General features: G+C 35.7%; 1 protein-coding gene and 2 pseudogenes across 1 annotated transcript; all 3 read left to right on the top strand.

Moving 5' to 3' along the window:
* The first annotated feature begins 1,647 nt into the window (after positions 1-1,647).
* Positions 1,648-6,377, top strand: LOC130815845 (alpha-L-fucosidase 1-like; annotated as a pseudogene).
* Positions 4,599-16,831, top strand: LOC130815852 (U11/U12 small nuclear ribonucleoprotein 31 kDa protein-like). Its single transcript, XM_057682360.1, has 3 exons — positions 4,599-5,103; positions 9,256-10,086; positions 15,129-16,831. The coding sequence occupies exon 2, from the start codon at positions 9,316-9,318 to the stop codon at positions 10,072-10,074; it is 759 nt and encodes a 252-aa protein (XP_057538343.1). The 5' UTR covers positions 4,599-5,103; positions 9,256-9,315; the 3' UTR covers positions 10,075-10,086; positions 15,129-16,831.
* Positions 16,832-17,085: 254 nt separating this feature from the next.
* LOC130823134 (alpha-L-fucosidase 1-like) overlaps positions 17,086-18,759 on the top strand; it is a 3,199-nt pseudogene continuing 1,525 nt past the window's right edge.

Here is an 18,759-nt window from a genome sequence, read left to right as displayed (position 1 = left end):
ACAGGCTTGTGTTTGGCACATGTTTTATGAGTTGGCCTTTGATTTTGGTTATCATCCTGATAGTGATAGTATTATCTAAATTTTTGAGTGACCTGCTTTGGCCATGACTTACTATTTAAGACTTAAGTGGTTGCTTTCGGCATGAGGCCAGTGAACCCGGTTCATACCATGATATAGCAATGGCATGTTCATTGGGTTCACCTGTAGTGCTTGTATTGGCATATTCAAACTTTCCGTATTTTAGTGACAACCATGTACTACTATTAATACTCCCTTTGTTTTCATTTTAACTTTTCTATATTCATAAAATTTTTTTTTTAATTTGTCTTAATGTATATGAAAATTCTAAATATAATGGAGGGAATAGTTTTGTAGTTGTGCTCATAATGGTTGGTGTGGCATCGTAGATCTCGATGTAAATAATGACTATTACTTAATTAATTCAGTTTAATTTGTTTTGATTTATTTATCATTATCTTCAACTTAATATTCCACTCGAAAACAGGTTTGGGTCAAGGAAGATAATAAATAATAAGTCGTATTCCCTCTAGAGAGAGGGTCAGAGAAATGTGATTAATTTTTACCTATAAATTGTTAGAGCCAGAGAAATATGAGTGATATCATATTCTTATTTAGTATAGTTACTTGTGTCTCTTTGTCCATGATGTGCCAGTATAATATCCAACTTGTTTACCAAGTTTTGAATCCCTACCACATATTCACATGTGCTTGTTTTTTGTATGTTCCCTAATTGCTTTGTATCAGATTCAGCCATTCAGGTGTAAACAAGAGTATAAGAAAATACACCCGTGAATGAATGTTTGATTGCAATTTACATGTTTGGGGACTCGAGACTGGGGTGGAAATTGAAAGAAGAATAAAACAAATAATGAATTCAAGGATGGACCTCAACTGCGCAGTGCCCACCACTAACTTTTTCTTTTCTTCCTCTAAACTTGTTTGGTGCCCTGTCTTTTTCTCCTTTTACATTATCTCTTTTACAAGTATCTTTTAACAAGTATCTTTTAACCATACCATTAGAAATGCATGTTAAAAATATTTTAATATAAATTGAGGTGAATCATAAAGTTATAATTAATTAAAACAATTCAAGTACAAATATTCCAAGTATGAGGTTTTGAGTAATGTTAAAAATCTCAAATCAGCATGAGGTTCATGGGTATCATACCATGGCTTCAATTAATATACATGAAACTGTAACCGCTTTTTTGGTAAACAAACTATTTAGCTCTGTTCAGCATGAGCTTTATCAGGCTGTGCTTAGACTTTTAATTATTTTTCCAGTACGGATTTCTTATAATTATAGGACAAGTAAAATTCCATACCGGCAGAAGGTAGAGGGGAAATTGATAATATTGTAGTGGTGAAAATTAAACCCTTATCATATTATTTGATGAAAAAGTGAATGCACGTTAATATTTCAAATGATGAACAAGATAAAAGAATGTCTAATCAAAATATAATGAAAGAACAGATGGACAATAAATGAAGTAGTAATAATCCCAAGACAACTCAAAAACCATAAAAGATACAAACTTCCACCACATTAGTACTCCACATACTATATAATGACATGTTCCAAGAGATTGCCTAGTGCAGTTCAGTAGGGCATAAAACAGAGCACTAATGGCCAAGGTCTTGATTCCATTATCTTTTCTAGTACTAATGCAATTATATGGTAACATTATCACCATAAATTCCCTAGAAACTTCAGCAATACCACCACCCTTACCACTCCTTCCACTCCCATCATACTCCCAACTGAAATGGCAACAAAGAGAGATCATTATGTTCTTCCACTTTGGTGTCAACACTTTCACCGACTCCGAGTGGGGCACCGGCCAAGAATCCCCGTCCATTTTCAACCCGACCCGCCTGAAAACTGATCAATGGTTCCAAGTTGCAGCTGAGGCAGAGATATCATTGGCTATTCTTACTGCAAAACACCATGATGGATTCTGTTTATGGCCTTCTAAGTACACTGATCATTCTGTTATGAAGAGCCCTTGGAAAGAGGGTCATGGGGATGTTGTTCAGGAGTTTGTTACTTCAGCTAAAAATCATGGGATTGATGCAGGGTTGTATCTTTCTCCTTGGGATAGGCATGACAAGAGATACGGCAATGAGAAGGCATATAATCAATACTATCCTGCTCAATTACAAGAGCTATTGACTAGGTAACTCACTTCTCTTGCTTAAAAACATTAACAAACTATTTGCTTGGATTTGAGCCTGTTATATTCAAATGATTCTTACTTACCTGAATTATATATTCTATTGTCATATCCATTTACTAATTCATATTGATTCAAATCACTGTCACATAAATCACTAATCTCCTTGCAAATCGTAAATAAAAAAAGCGAATTATGGTCAATTTTGGACTATTTTAGGGTCATTTTGAGCGAATCGCGAATTTAAAAAGCGAACTAACTAGAGAATTAGGTTATACTGATTTAAACTGATGTTTTACATGAATTAAGAGTAAGTGCTTATTTGGAGGGATCCCATTGTTTACCTCATACATATTTTCAGTACCTTAAAGCTTTTGAAGGCATCAAAAGCACAAACAAAATTTTGAATTGGAATGTATTTGTCAGAGTAACTGATGTTGGCCACTTGTTTTCTGGTTTCCATTTGATACCTAATTGTATATTTTGTTTGTAGAATACTTGTCATAGTGCAAAATATTACCCACAATTATGTAAAAACCATATGGACACAAGACTCGATTTCAAACCGATCCGAAACACCTAATCCGAAATCAACATGATGACCCGAATGAACACCTCTTCGTGTCAAGACTGTATTGTAAAAGTCTTTGAGCTTAATGGGACTGAAACATTGGCCTAGATAAAGGCAAAACTATTGTATTGACAAGATCATAACCATAACCAATCGCAATTTTACACTATGTAAGTCGTAGACCTGTAGGGGAGATCAATGCAAGTCATTCTACTTTCGTGTATTAAACTGTAAAATACAGTCATGCAGGGCTATTAGCTTCCTGCTTTTGTAATTGTGAATGTATTTTTTCGTTATATTCCGAGTTGACCTCGAGGGGAAGTTAACGAGTCATGTTGGTTTGGTAGATATGAAGATGTAAGAGAGATTTGGTTTGATGGGGCCAAAGGTTCAAATGCACCAAATATGTCCTACTATTTTTGGGATTGATTTGCAATGGTTAAGGAGCTCCAGAGTTCAATAAACATATTCTCTGATGCGGGTCCAGACGTCAGATGGGCTGGAAATGAAAAAGGATTTGCTGGAAACACTTGCTGGTCTACCATCAACAGAACATCATTATCAATTGGCAATGCAAGCATTGTTGAGTAAGTTCTCACTCTCTATTAGTTTATAGTTTACACAGAAGCAATCTGGATTTAGTATATTAACTTTCGTATAGAAAACTTCATTAGAAATTTTGGTAATATCTGATAAAACATTGCATAATTTAGGTATGAAACCTTTTTCTTAAACAAGTAATATGCCAAAACAAGTAAATTGTGTCTAACTAACGAGTTCGTATTAGATTATTGTGATCATACTACTATTTAAACCCCTAAGGTTTGCAATTTTCGTCATTCATTATAGACTGTAGTTTTTGAGTAGTTTAAGCTCTTTTTTGGGTATGGGTTGCCGCCTTCCTTCCCTCCCTAGACCCTGATCATAGTTTCCTATGTTCGGATAATGGGTATGATGACGATGATGTTGATGAAACTCATGTGATGTTTGTGTGATCATTTAATGATCGATTTCTTAATCAAATGCAGTTATCTTAACTCTGGAGATCCTAAAGGAACGGATTAGTTACCTCCAGAATGTGATGTATCGATTCGACCAGGGTGGTTTTGGCACAAATCTGAAAAACCAAAGAAGCTAAGTGAACTACAAGAAATATACTACAATTCAGTAGGAAGAAATTGTGTGTTACTGCTAAATGTGCCTCCAAACTCGACTGGCCTCATCTCCGTAGATGATACCAAACGGTTGTCTGAGTTCCGAAAGGCACTCAACACGATTTTCTTTCACAATCTAGCAGAGAAATGTTTGGTAAAAGTAAGTAGCCAAAGAGGAGCAAAAGGAAGTAGTTTCGGACCAGAAAATATGCTCGATGAGGATCAGTTGTGGACTTATTGGGCACCGAGTGAAGAAGACAGGAATAACCAATGGATTGAGATAAGAGGGGTCAATCAAGGGCTGAGATTTAATGTTATCATGATCCAAGAAGCAATCAGGCTTGGACAGAGGATCCAACAGCATGAGATTTATGTAGATGGGAAGGCGGTTGCAACCGGGACAACCGTGGGGTATAAGAGGCTTCATTGGTTAGGAATTGAAGGTGTACATGCCAAGAGGGTGAAGATCAGGATAGTGAAGTCACGGGACTTGCCTTTGATATCTTCCAGTGGCGGACCCAGCTAGGGTCAAGTGGGGGCAGTGGACCCCCCAATTTGAAAAAAATAAATGAGCTTTTAAAAAAAAAAAATTACTGTCTTCATTATTGGCGACCACTTGGCGACCAAACTTCCCGTCGCTAATCACCTAAAAAAATAAAAATAAAAATGTAAAGAAGCGTCTGGAGAAGCCAAAAACAAAAACAAACCCTAAACCATTACTGCATTACACCATTACTCTCTCTTCTCTCTCTAGTCTCTAGCCTCTTCCAGTCTTCCTTCTCCAAATCTCCACCGCCACAACCGGCACCGGGCACCGGCCAAGTTGCTTCGTCCGTTCGTCGCTTCGAGCCTTCGACATTCGACAATCGACAGTAAACAGTTCGAGTGTTGTGTTCGACCTTCGATTAATCGATTCGCGACGCTTCCAGCTTCCTCTTCCTCTTCAATTCCATTCTTCGACTGCTCCTTGCACTCCGACAGTACACTCTCCGGCTCCTTCCTCCGTTCCTCGTCCAGTCCTGTCCGCCACTGACTGCAATCCAAGTTGCTTCGTGACCTTCGTCGCTTCGACCTTCGAGCCTTCGACAATCTGACTGTTCGAGTGTTCGACTGTTCGACAATCCGCAATCGACGCTTCCTCTTCCTCTTCAATTCCATACTTCGACAGTACACTTCGTCACTTGTGAGTTCCATGCTTCCATTACTTATTTAATTGTTAATTTGTAATTGTAATTGTTAATTTGTTTAATTGTTTCATAGCTTCATTAGTTCATTGTTAATTTAGACTTCATTTCACATACCAAACAGTGAGAGTTTAGACTTCATTTCAGCAAGCAAACTCACAATATTTTCCCCAATCACTATGGATTTCGGGATTCAAAACCTTAAATCCCCTCCATTTTCTCTCCTAAAATCCCCCATTTTTATACTAATAATAGCAATAGCATTTTCAAATATCCAATTCTCAAATGGCTCAATTCACACTTACAACCAACAAGTCTTCAACGAAGTGGGTAATGCCTATCTTGTTGCTGGTGGTAGTGAAGGGATTCTTGCATCTCGTTCTTATCTTTCTTCCCCCATTTCTACTCGCATTGTTCCTCATTCACTTCGTGATGGAATCTCTTTTATTCGGTATTTTCTTATTTTTTGTATCTGATTGTGTTATGATTTGTGAATAGTAAGTATCCAATTTGTTTGATTGCTTGGCAGTTTGATTTGATTTGTTTGATTTGTTTGATTTGTTTGTTGGCTGGAATCTGGATCTGGGTCGTTGGTTTGATGAAATTGTGATTTGTTTGGTAGTTGTATATAAAAGTATGCTTTGATTATCTTCTGTTGGGTTGTTTTTTGATCCTTATTGGCATCCCAATGGGAATTCTCGTGTCAGGAACTAATACTTATATAGTCAAGAAATAACATATATCACATCATAGATATAGCTAAATTATTTTGGACTTCAAAAGTCTAATGTTTGGTAGTGTGTATGTTCCTCCTTGAAACAAGCCAATCTTAAAATTGGGTGAATTAGACACAAAAAGCAATGATGACAAACAGGCACAAAAAATAGTGAATCACATGTGGTCTTATTAAGATCATGTTTTCTTGTCTATAGTGACTAGTGATGTGCAACGATGACAAAAACCAACAGGCTGAGGCTACACCCCAAAAGGATATTGGCGTATGTGTAGTACCTGTCATTTTCAAATTCCGATGAATAGAGAATATGACAAGGTAACAAACGGAATCGGCACCAAGAGCTTAGAATCATTTAATTTTTCTGATCATGAAGAGTTTGTTGTCGAGCTCAACCCATCTGGCCCGGAAATAAGACGATTTGAACAACATTCTTAAAAAAAGCAAAACTCAAGTGGAACAAACTCACTCATTTCAGATTAACAGGTGGATAATAACATGAAAATAACACCCACGAATAAGTCCATCCACCTCACCGCTGCACACTTATTATATATATATATATATATATATATATATATGTATATATATATATGTATATATATATATATTTATATATATGTATATATATATATATATGTATATATATATATATGTATGTATATATATATATATATGTATGTATATATATATATATATATATATATATATATATATATATATATATATATATACAGAGAGAGAGAGAGAGAGTGTGAGTGTGTCAAATAACAACGATTTTAATATAAGAAAGATGAGAAAGATTTTTTGTTAGTCACTATATATTCAAAAAAAAATACTATGTTATATATTAAGAACATTTTTCAAACTTATGCCATAGTTACTTTTCTATGTAACTTAGTGACCTTTACAATTAAGTGATTTTGGTTCAATCATGACCTTAGATTTTTTTTCTTATTGAAATCAAGGATGTACAATGCTTCTTATCCTTCTAATTTTCAACACCCATCTCGTTGGTCTACCCTTACTTTTCTTTGGTGGTAGGTATCGTGTTGGATCGACTCAGACCCATTATGCTTGATCCAGTTCGACCCATCTTCTGCTTTTTAGGCTTAGTCTAATCGTATTTGTTTTCGTCAAAGCCGGACCCGTTATATTGACGGACCGCAGTCGGCGCAAAGAGCTAAAGAGTCACGAAGGAGGCAGCTAGGGAAAATTTGAATCAAATAAGAAAAATTATATAAAAAATTCTTATACTAGGCATGAGGGAAACTTAATTCCCAAAATTAGCACGAAATTCTCAAAGTGGTGGTTAGGTTTTGTTCGCTGTTACTAACAGCAAACAAAGAACAAGGTTAATAAAAGTTAAAGACTTTGTTCGTTGTTAGTAACAACGAACAAAGATGCTGGTCAATAAAAGTCAACATCTTTGTTCCTACTTAATAAGTGGGAACAAAAATATTCGACTTTTTTTGACCAACATCTTTGTTCGCTGTTACTAACAGCGAACTAATGCGTTTTATAAATGATTTTGAAATCATTTTAATGCATTTCCGCAAGGTTAAACTCGGGGGATCCAAAAAACAAAACAAGTGATGTCGATAATTTAAGTGAAAAATTTACATTCAACATTATTTATTTAATACACAATTGTTTAGTAGAGTTTTTATATTTTAGAAACAACACATAATTTAATCATTTATGGAGTGTTTGGTATCGTTTTTTTAACAGCTAGTAACGGAAACGTATAAGTGAATCCCTTACACATTGTTTGCCATGAAGATTTGGTAATCAATACCGTTACTTGTGGATAAACAATACCGTTACTTTGTTTCTGTTTCCAACTGTGCAGTAACAGATACTAACAATTGACAATTCCATCTCTAGTGCTTCCTTTCATCTCTCCAAGTCTATAAATTCTTATCCCCAACAAGCAATACCAAATATCATGAGATCCATCAATATCATAAAATCCTTTTACTTATTTTTTTTAATGAAGGTTTAGGTTTATGCCTTTAATCCTAAGACAAAAATGAAAAAAGTATTTCCTCAATTCACAACAACCAACAACCTAAAAATTACTATTGCTCATACTTTAATAAACCATACAAGAGACACAAATCACCAAATGGAAAATTCTACAAGAGGACAAAAACCTAGAAAATTACTAAATACATTATCAAACTAATCAAATGACAAATAAATTCAACATTTAGTACTGCCCAATTCAAATAAATTCAAAGAAAATCAACTAACCTAATTGCTAGATTCATCAAATTTTTAAAACTTAAAAAAAACATTAACACAATAAATTTAACATCCTCACAATCTTAAAAGTGTATAGCCAAAAACCCTAAATCAATAATCTAATGTCTTATTTCAAGAAATTCAAACAAACTACCTGAATCAATTGTAGAATAAAATGACTAATTAATTGAAGCTCTAATAAATTCCAACAAATTAGATAAGAAAACCTAATTTTATAAATTTACTACCAATTAAGTTAAAAACCCTAAATTAATCAACAAATTGTAATTTGGGGTATTGTACAAGCATCAATCATAGATCAACTAACAATGTTTTAATGATTAACATTCAAAGAAATGAGAAATTTAAGTGAAATCGCACAAATTTCAAATTTTTATGGAAAGAAATAAAAAGAAAAATAAAAGTACATACTTGGATTGATACTGTGTGCAACCCCGCGGGAAGTTATCGTGGCCAGTCAGTGGTTGGAGTTCACGACGGTAAAGGATGAAGAGGCTGTCGACTGCTGGAAAAAATTGGGAAAGAAAATAGGAAGTAGGGGGAATCAAGGGCGAGCTTGAATGAGACTATGGGGAAATAGAAATGTAGAGTGAAAAAAAAAAAAAAAAACAAGTCAAAGGAATTTGAATTTGTGACCATTTGCTTATAAGCCCATTATTCTACCAACTTAGCCAGTAAAGCTTTAACAACTATTGTTTTTCCTCAAAATTTAAGTGAGTCAATTGACATCATTGACCTACCATTAGTTTTGCCCCTGGTCAAACTTTTCTTCACTGAACAAAGGTTTGAACCTGTTTGACCATTGCTTCCTTGGTTCCATGTTAGTAATAACGAATAAAGTGCGTAACTTTTATTGATCAGTTTTCCTTTGTTCGCTGTACCACAGCTTTGAAAATTTCGTACTTATTATGAGAATTAAGTTTTTCCCATGCCTAGTTTATTTATTTTTTATAGGAAAAATTGTTATGAGTAATCCTATCTATTGCCCATGCGCTGTGAATAATCCATACTTTTAGATTATTTTCTAATAATCCAACCTTTATTATGTATTTGTTGCTAGCATACCTTATAACTTATTTTACCTCGAAAAATGAGATTATTTAAAACAATTTTTTTTTTAACATAAATTTACTTGTTCAAATTTTCGCAGCCAGGCGTGACAGACTTAGAAAAGCCCGTACTCCTTAGGCAATTGTTCCTATTGACAAACATGAACGACAGCGACGAAGACGAAACCTTCTACTATCGCTACACCACTCCAACCTCTTCTAATCCCACATCCTCCTCCACTGCCACCACCAACACCACCATTCACAACCATGGAAGCGGTGGTTTAGCCCCATCAAAATCAACCGTCTACGTTAGTAATCTCGACTTTAACCTCACTAACTCCGATCTTTTTACTCTCTTCTCCACCTTCGGTAAAGTCGCCCGTGTTACCGTCCTTAAAGACCGTGCAACTCGCCTCAGTCGTGGCGTTGCCTTCATCCTTTTTGTGTCTCGTAATGATGCTGTTTCTGCTGCACGCCAAATGAATGGAAAAGTTCTTAATGGCCGAACCCTAAGAGCTTCGATTGCTGCTGATAATGGTCGTGCTCCTGAGTTTATTCGGCGACGTGTTTACAAAGATAAGTCAAGATGTTATGAGTGTGGAGAAGAGGGTCATTTGAGTTATGAGTGTCCTAAAAATCAGTTGGGTCCTAGGGAAAGACCTGTTCCTAAAAAGGGTAGAAGAGAGAAAGAGCAAAGGAGGAAAAATGAGGATGATGAGGAAGATGATAGAGAAAGGGATGAAGAAGAGAGTGTTGTTTTTGAGGAAGATAATTGGGCTTCTGTGGTTGATAATGGTGCTGATCAGAGATTATTGATGGGTCATGATCATGAATACTACGATCATCCGAAATCGAGCAAAGGGAAGAAGGTTAAGAAGGCTAGTTATTTCAGTGATGAAAGTGGGGAGGAGGATTAGACTTGTCTTTCGGTAATTTTTCTAATTGATTGACTGATTAATTGCAAGTTCTTTGTTCTTTTAGATTTTTCTTTTATGCAAACTCTTATGATAATTGATCTAACATAGCAGAAAATTTTGGTTGTTTTGATTGATTATTCAATACAGGGAATGAGTCTTGGCCTCTTATCCTTGCTTCTTTCTACCTGACTTTTCCCTTCCTTTCTGATTTGGCTTCTTAGGATTTTTTTTTCATGCGGCTTCTTATATGCTTGATGATTATGCTAACATGTTAGTTGATTAATGACTAGTGTTCATGGAGAACGTTCAGACTGTATGATCTCCATCGATGATTGACTTTGCTAGTTGCGTCATATAACATTCTGAAATGAGAGGAAATCTTACTCACCAAAGATCAAACTTTGGGTTTAGATGGGTGTTTAAGGTGTGTTTTAATGTATGAACCAAATAGGCAAGTATATGATGAATATCAATACTGAACAAGACAGATAAAGGCAAAAGATTTAAGGTCGTTTACCAAACTTAGGCTACATTCACCATATGTAGCTACCATAGTATTTATATGTGTTTAAAGAACAAATACAAAACTTGAAGGAATTACAATGGAGATTAAGTGAGCAAGTGATGAGCTAATGTGAGGGAGTAAACTAAGCAATAAAGAGAGCTATACAAATGAGACTTTAACATGATTAACAAAAACTTAGGACTATTGTATTTATAAGGAAACATAGGGCAATGAGGTATCAAGTAAATAGGACATCAACAAAAACGACGACTTGAGGCAGAATGTTGCGGGAGCCCTGTGCTCGTTCGAGCACGGGCACTGTTTCAGCTCCTTTGTGCAAGGTGTCCCATGGTCCCCTATGCTTCCTCTTGCCATCCTACAAATGTCTTATGTTTGATGGATTTTTTGCTCTCCAAGGTTATGTCTTGCTCACAAGGCTCTAAATAAACCAATGAGTACAAGAGGCAAATGTAGTAACTATTTGATTGATTTTCTTAATTATGTCCTAATTACTTGGTGAAAGTCACCTATAATCTTAACAATCTCCACCTTGACTTGTGTTCTCCAAGTCACAAAGATCACTTTCGAGTACATCTAACAACACCTACAAACATCTCTAGCTAGACGCTACTATACTCAACAAACAAAATATACATGTGCACAAAACAAAACACATTTACTAGAATGCCCTATAAGGGCTTACGAATAGGGATGCAAACGGGGCGGGGCGGGGCGGGTATTGGCGTTACCATCCCCATCCCCATCTGGTAAATCAATCCCCATCCCCATCCCCGCGGCGGGTATAATTTTTTTCCCCATCCCCGCCCCGATGGGTTTCTACCTAATACCATCCCCATCCCCATCCCCATCTGGGTATCCATCCCCGTCTAATACCCATTTTACCCGCCCCACCACCCGTCAAATCCCCGCTTAATACCCATCTGTGTCACATATTTATTTTCAAATCCCTATCTAATCATCACTTAATATCGCCTACCTCTACACAACTCGTAATGAATATAAACAAATTTTATTGAGAAAAAAGGATAAAAAATAGACAAAACATGATTATAAACCTTACTCTAAAAAACATGATCTTAGACCTTAAAAGAAATATAAAAACGGGGTTTTTAAAGTTTTTTAAAAAATTTGAAAATAATTCAAGGTTTTCAGAAATTTGAAAAATAATTTAGGGTATTCCAATTCTCAAAATTTGTACATTTCGTTAGGCGGGGCGTGGATGGGGCGGGGCGGGGTGGGGCGGGGCGGAGATGGGGCGGGTATCACCTAAAACCCATCCCCATCCCCATCCCCATCCCCGCGGTGGGTATGAATTTTATACTCGTACCCGCCCCATGACCCATCAAACCGGGACCCATCCCCGCCCCGATGGGGCGGGGATGGGGCGGGTCTCCTATTAGACCCGCCTCGCCTGCATCCCTACTTACGAAAGAGTATAATTAATTACCAACCAAGTCCATACAACCCATGAGCTTTTTGGGAGATATTGAAATTACACTCAAGTCATTATTACATGTAGAAGTATCATTATCACCATGCTTGGCTGAAGTAGTGGACTCACGAACGTACTAATCAAGGTTGACCCAAGTAGCTTGTACAAGCTTTCATCATCAATGGATCCTTTCAAGAATATTCTTGGACCCTTATCAACCTTTCAAACTCCACCTTTACCAATGCACCTAAAGCCTTTATCTAAAGTATCAAGGGAGGTTAAGTGTCTATTTAAGCTTGGAACATGAAAGACTCGGAACAATATTCTTACAACATCATCAAACATAATGATTCTAACATCTCCAATACTAACTATCGGATAGCTAGCCTCAGTGCCCATAGTGACCTTTCTTCCATCAACCTTTTGATAAGTTGAGAGAAAACTAGAATTAGAAGTGATATGGTTAGAACAACCTGAATCCGAAATGCAAGAATCATCATCCTTGTACTCACTAGTAACAACAAGAGCACCCAACATTATATTTTTCTTTAACATAGCTAGCTTTGGCAGAACTAGCTCCTTTGGACTTGTGCTCATCGGATTGTTTGGATTTTAACTTCCAACAATCCTTCTTTGGATGGCCTTTCTTCCTACACTAGTTACAACAAGTCATAACTCTTTTGGTCCTAACTGACTCCTTATTAAACAAAGCATCTTGGACTCAATGGACACCTTTTATGCAAATTGGGAATTAATAAGGTCTTTTTGTGTCAAGGCCTTTCTTACATCCTCAGTACACAAAGTGTCTCTATCATATAGTAAAGGCTCCCTAAAATGTTTGTAAGAAGGGGTAGAGAACATAACAAGAGAATTGCCAAGTCTTCATCCTTAATGGAAACCTCAATATTTAATAAATCCAAAACAATAGAGTAAAACTCATCAATATGAGGTTTCATATGCTTACTTTCTTGCAATCGAAGATTTATAAATGACTCTTCAAGAGTTGTCCATTGGTAACACTCTTGGCCATATAGAGTGATGCCAACTTCTCCCAAATCCCTTTTGAAGTTAGCTCCTTTACAAAATCTTTCAAGACTTTATTGGAGAGGCAAAGTTGTATGGCGGATAAAGTTTTAGTATCCATCTTTTCCCATTTAGCCTTACCAACACCAATGGGCTTCTTCTCCTCACCTTCCAGAGCCTTATGAACACTATTTTAAATTGAATTTGCCTTCATCTTTAATTGCCATAAATTAAAATTTATGTTTCTATCAAACTTCTCAATGCATAAATTCATTGTTGACATCTTGAACTTCAAATGACCTCCATTAATACCTCAAATAATCCAAAATAACCCTTGACTCTGATAACAATTGAAATGAGAGGCACTCTCACTCACCAAAGATCAAACTTGAGTTTAGATGGATGTTTAAGGTGTGTGTTAATGTATGAATCAAATATGCAAGTATGTAATGAATAACAATAATGAACAAGACAAATAAAGACTCAAGATTTAAGATGTTCACCAAACTTAGGCTACATCTACCATGTTTAGCTATAAAAAAGTATTTATTTGTTTAAAGGACAAATACAAAATGCGAAGCAATTACAATGTAGGTTTAGTGAGGAAGAGAGGATATAATGAGGGTAGTAAACTAAACAATAAGGAGAGCTATACAAATGAGACTTTAGCATGCTTAACAGAACTAGGACTAGTGTATTTATAGGAAAATATAGGGAAAAGGTAACAAATAAATAGGGCATTAACACAAATGACAACTGAAGGCAGAATGTTGCTGGAGCCCAACGCTTGTTTGAGCAAGCTGGCGCATGTTTGAGCAAGGAGCCTGCTGAAGCTTTTGCTCCTTTTTGCAACGTGTCCCATGGTCTCCTATACTCCCTCTTGCCATATTCTACACATGTCCTTTGTCTGATGGAGTCCTTGCTCTCCAAGGTTGACTCTAAATCAACCCATGAGTACAAGGGGCAAATGTACTAGATTGATTCTCCCTCAACCAATCCCAATACTGTACATGGTCCTTTTCTTACCATACTAACAAATTTGATTAATTTGCTTAATTATGTCGTAATTACTTGGTGAACCAATCACCTATAATCCTAACACATCAGTGACTTTTTTTGTTTATATCAGCTACTTTATTCTTTTTATTGACCATCTGAGATGTGTTTTTAATTGTCAGTTGTGAGATTCGGTGACAAGGTTGATTGCCGACTGCTGAGGGAGGTTGGAAAGATTTTAATAATTTTGAGAACAGCTACTAGAAATGCTACTGATACTTCTGTTCAATGTTTTAGAAAAATTTTCACTGGGAGGTTTGATAAGGGACTGTTGTTGGTGAGCCCGTAAAAATTGTGGGAATGGGGGAAGCTAGGAAAACTATTGTTACTGCTGTTTAGATGTTTGAAATGAATGTGGATGACGCAATTCATAAGACTGAGTCAATTGCGACTTCTTTGCGGACACAACTCACTGAATCTCTAAGTTTTCAGAAGTAACACTACTTGAAAGCATAATATCGGACCTTTTAAAAGGAAAATAGTAAAAATAAGACATGTTGATGGATTTCCCCTCTAAATAATGTTGCTTCTTCAATGCATGTCTAACAACCTCTCATGTAGAAATTTTTATCACTGTCACATTGCTGTGTTATCTGAGCCTGAGGTGTCTGGTTTGAACTTTGAGTTAGTCACAAAGTTGGAATATTGCATCATTTGAACATAATTTACGTTCTAAATGTAAACAATGCTGATTCGAAATACAAGGACATAAGTTTAGCTGGATTTTAAAATGTAATATCTTAAACTTCTTTGTGAACATAACTGACTAAACTTAACGCCATTTGTTTGGAGTTTTAAGGTCTAAACAAGTGGTGCAGTATAACAAACAAACGAGATTTCATTTTTGAGGAAAAAGATTATTCAAAATACTCCAAACGTCTTACTTTGCAATAGTCTGCGACACCTGAAATGTTATATGTATTGTGCTTAGTAATAGAATATATATATCTACCCTTCTGTCCTGTTAAAGGTAGCATTTTTTGCCGTTATTGATGAAAATTGAATTTATGTTTACAGGAGAACTTAAGATGTTGGCTGAAATCATGTAAAGTTAACAGTAATTGGGAGGAGTATCTCTATCTTAGCCCATACTTGTACTTATGTTAATACATTATGTTGTAGAAAAGGTTACATTAGTTGTTGCTTTGCTATATATTATGATTCACAAGGCTTAGTTAGTATTTTTAGTACTTTTGACTTTTGGTGACTGATAACAATTGTGTGAGTAATCATAATATTTAATTGATAAAAATTTCGCATCATGTCGAGTTTGGAAAGAGGACAAAGCAACTACATTGTCGGACATCAATGAAGGCAATTTTCTTTGGGCTTGTGTAGTTGAAGTAATGAAGGCAGAGAGTGCATCTGAATTCCCAAATCTATCTTAATCATCTGAATTCCGAGACATTTATGCTTCAATGTGTTTGTTTCATCTATGAGTAACCATAATCAGCTTTCAGTTTTCATCAAATTGAACAAATGATGAAACCACAAGGTATTAAGGTACAAGAAAGTTATTCGGAGGTTGCTGTATTGGTGAATGGAGATAAAACCTATCACCACCTTGCAATTGTAAGAATGATTATGCTCGCGAGAGCATGTGGTCGCGTTTTTTTCTACTGTTTGAGTTGACAGTGGGCTGCTGGACTTCTTGGCCTGAACTTGACAACAACAGGCTTGTGTCTGGCACATGTTTTATGAGTTAGCCTTTGATTTTTGTTATCATCCTGATAGTGATAGTATTATCTGAATTTTTGAGAGACCTGCTTTGGCCATGACTTACTATTTAAGACTTAAGTGGTTGCTTTCGGCATGAGGCCAGTGAACCCGGTTCATACCATGATATAGCAATGGCATGTTCATTGAGTTCACCTGTAGTGCTTGTATTGGCATATCCAAACTTTCCGTATTTTAGTGACAACCATGTACTACTACTAATACTCCTTTTGTTTTCATTTTAACTTTTCTATATTCATTAAATTTTTTTTTTAATTTGTCTTAATGTATTTGAAAATTCTAAATATAATGGAGGGAATAGTTTTGTAGTTGTGCTCATAATGGTTGGTGTGGCATCGTAGATCTCGATTTAAATAATGACTATTACTTAATTAATTCAGTTTAATTTGTTTTAATTTATTTATCATTATCTTCAACTTAATATTCCACTCGAAAACAGGTTTGGGTCAAGGAAGATAATAAATAATAAGTCGTATCCCCTCTAGAGAGAGGGTCAGAGAAATGTGATTAATTTTTACCTATAAATTGTTAGAGCCAGAGAAATATGAGTGATATCATATTCTTATTTAGTATAGTTACTTGTGTCTCTTTGTCCATGATGTGCCAGTATAATATCCAACTTGTTTACCAAGTTTTGAATCCCTACCACATATTCACATGTGCTTGTTTTTTGTACGTTCCCTAATTGCTTTGTATCAGATTCAGCCATTCAGGTGTAAACAAGAGTATAAGAAAATACACCCGTGAATGAATGTTTGATTGCAATTTACATGTTTGGGGACTCGGGACTGGGGTGGAAACTGAAAGAAGAATAAAACAAATAATGAATTCAAGGATGGACCTAAACTGCCCAGTGCCCACCACTAACTTTTTCTTTTCTTCCTCTAAACTTGTTTGGTGCCCTGTCTTTTTCTCCTTTTGCATTATCTCTTTTACAAGTATCTTTTAACAAGTATCTTTTAACCATACCATTAGAAATGCATGTTAAAAATATTTTAATATAAATTGAGGTGAATCATAAAGTTATAATTAATTAAAACAATTCAAGTACAAATATTCCATGTATGAGGTTTTGAGTAGTGTTAAAAATCTCAAATCAGCATGAGGTTCATGGGTATCATACCATGGCTTCAATTAATATACATGAAACTGTAACCGCTTTTTTGGTAAACAAACTTTTTAGCTCTGTTCAGCATGAGCTTTATCAGACTGTGCTTAGACCTTTAATTATTTTTCCAGTACGTTATTATTTCAAATGATCAACAAGATAAAAGAATGTCTAATCAAAATATAATGAAAGAACAGATGGACAATAAATGAAGTAGTAATAATCCCAAGACAACTCAAAAACCATAAAAGATACAAAGTTCCACCACATTAGTACTCCACATACTATATAATGACATGTTACAAGTGCAGTTCAGTAGGGCATAAAACAGAGCACCAATGGCCAAGGTCTTGATTCCATTATCTTTTCTAGTACTAATGCAATTATATGGTAACATTATCACCATAAATTCCCTAGAAACTTAAGCAATACCACCACCCTTACCACTCCTTCCACTCCCATCATACTCCCAACTGAAATGGCAACAAAGAGAGATCATTATGTTCTTCCACTTTGGTGTCAACACTTTCACCGACTCCGAGTGGGGCACCGGCCAAGAATCCCCGTCCATTTTCAACCCGACCTGCCTGAAAACTGATCAATGGTTCCAGGTTGCAGCTGAGGCAGAGATATCATTGGCTATTCTTACTGCAAAACACCATGATGGATTCTGTTTATGGCCTTCTAAGTACACTGATCATTCTGTTATGAAGAGCCCTTGGAAAGAGGGTCATGGGGATGTTGTTCAGGAGTTTGTTACTTCAGCAAAAAATCATGGGATTGATGCAGGGTTGTATCTTTCTCCTTGGGATAGGCATAACAAGAGATACGGCAATGAGAAGGCATATAATCAATACTATCTTGCTCAATTACAAGAGCTATTGAGTAGGTAACTCACTTCTCTTGCTTAAAAACATTAACAAACTATTTGCTTGAGCGTGTTATATTCAAATGGTTCTTACTTACCTGGATTATATATTCTATTGTCATATCCATTTACTAATTCATATTGATTCAAATCACTGTCACATAAATCACTAATCTCCTTGCAAATCGTAAATAAAAAAAGCGAATTATGGTCAATTTTGGGCTATTTTAGGGTCATTTTGAGCGAATCGCGAATTTAAAAAGCGAACTAACTAGAGAATTATGTTATACTGATTTAAACTGATGTTTTACATGAATTAAGAGTAAGTGCTTATTTGGAGGGATCCCATTGTTTACCTCATACATATTTTCAGTACCTTAAAGCTTTTGAAGGCATCAAAAGCACAAAATAAATTTTGAACTGGAATGTATTTGTCAGAGTAACTGATGTTGGCCACTTGTTTTCTGGTTTCCATTTGATACCTAATTGTATATTTTGTTTGTAGAATACTTGTCATAGTGCAAAATATTACCCACAATTATGTAAAAACCATATAGACACAAGACTCGATTTCAAACCGATCCGAAACACCTAATTCGAAATCAACATGATGACCCGAATGAACACCTCTTCGTGTCAAGACTGTATTGTAAAAGTCTTTGAGCTTAATGGGACTGAAACATTGGCCTAGATAAAGGCGAAACTATTGTATTGACAATATCATAACCATAACCAATCGCAATTTTACACTATGTAAGTCGTAGACCTGTAGGGGAGATCAATGCAAGTCATTCTACTTTCGTGTATTGAACTGTAAAATACAGTCATGCAGGGCTATTAGCTTCCGGCTTTTGTAATTGTAAATGTATTTTTTCGTTATATTCCGAGTTGAGCTCGAGGGGAAGTTAATGAGTCATGTTGGTTTGGTAGATATG

Source organism: Amaranthus tricolor, chromosome 1 (genome assembly GCF_026212465.1).
Source record: "Amaranthus tricolor cultivar Red isolate AtriRed21 chromosome 1, ASM2621246v1, whole genome shotgun sequence".
Lineage (NCBI taxonomy): Eukaryota > Viridiplantae > Streptophyta > Magnoliopsida > Caryophyllales > Amaranthaceae > Amaranthus > Amaranthus tricolor.
The sequence above is the reverse complement of the archived record's forward strand: the minus strand, read 5'-3'. Positions and strand labels throughout refer to the sequence as shown.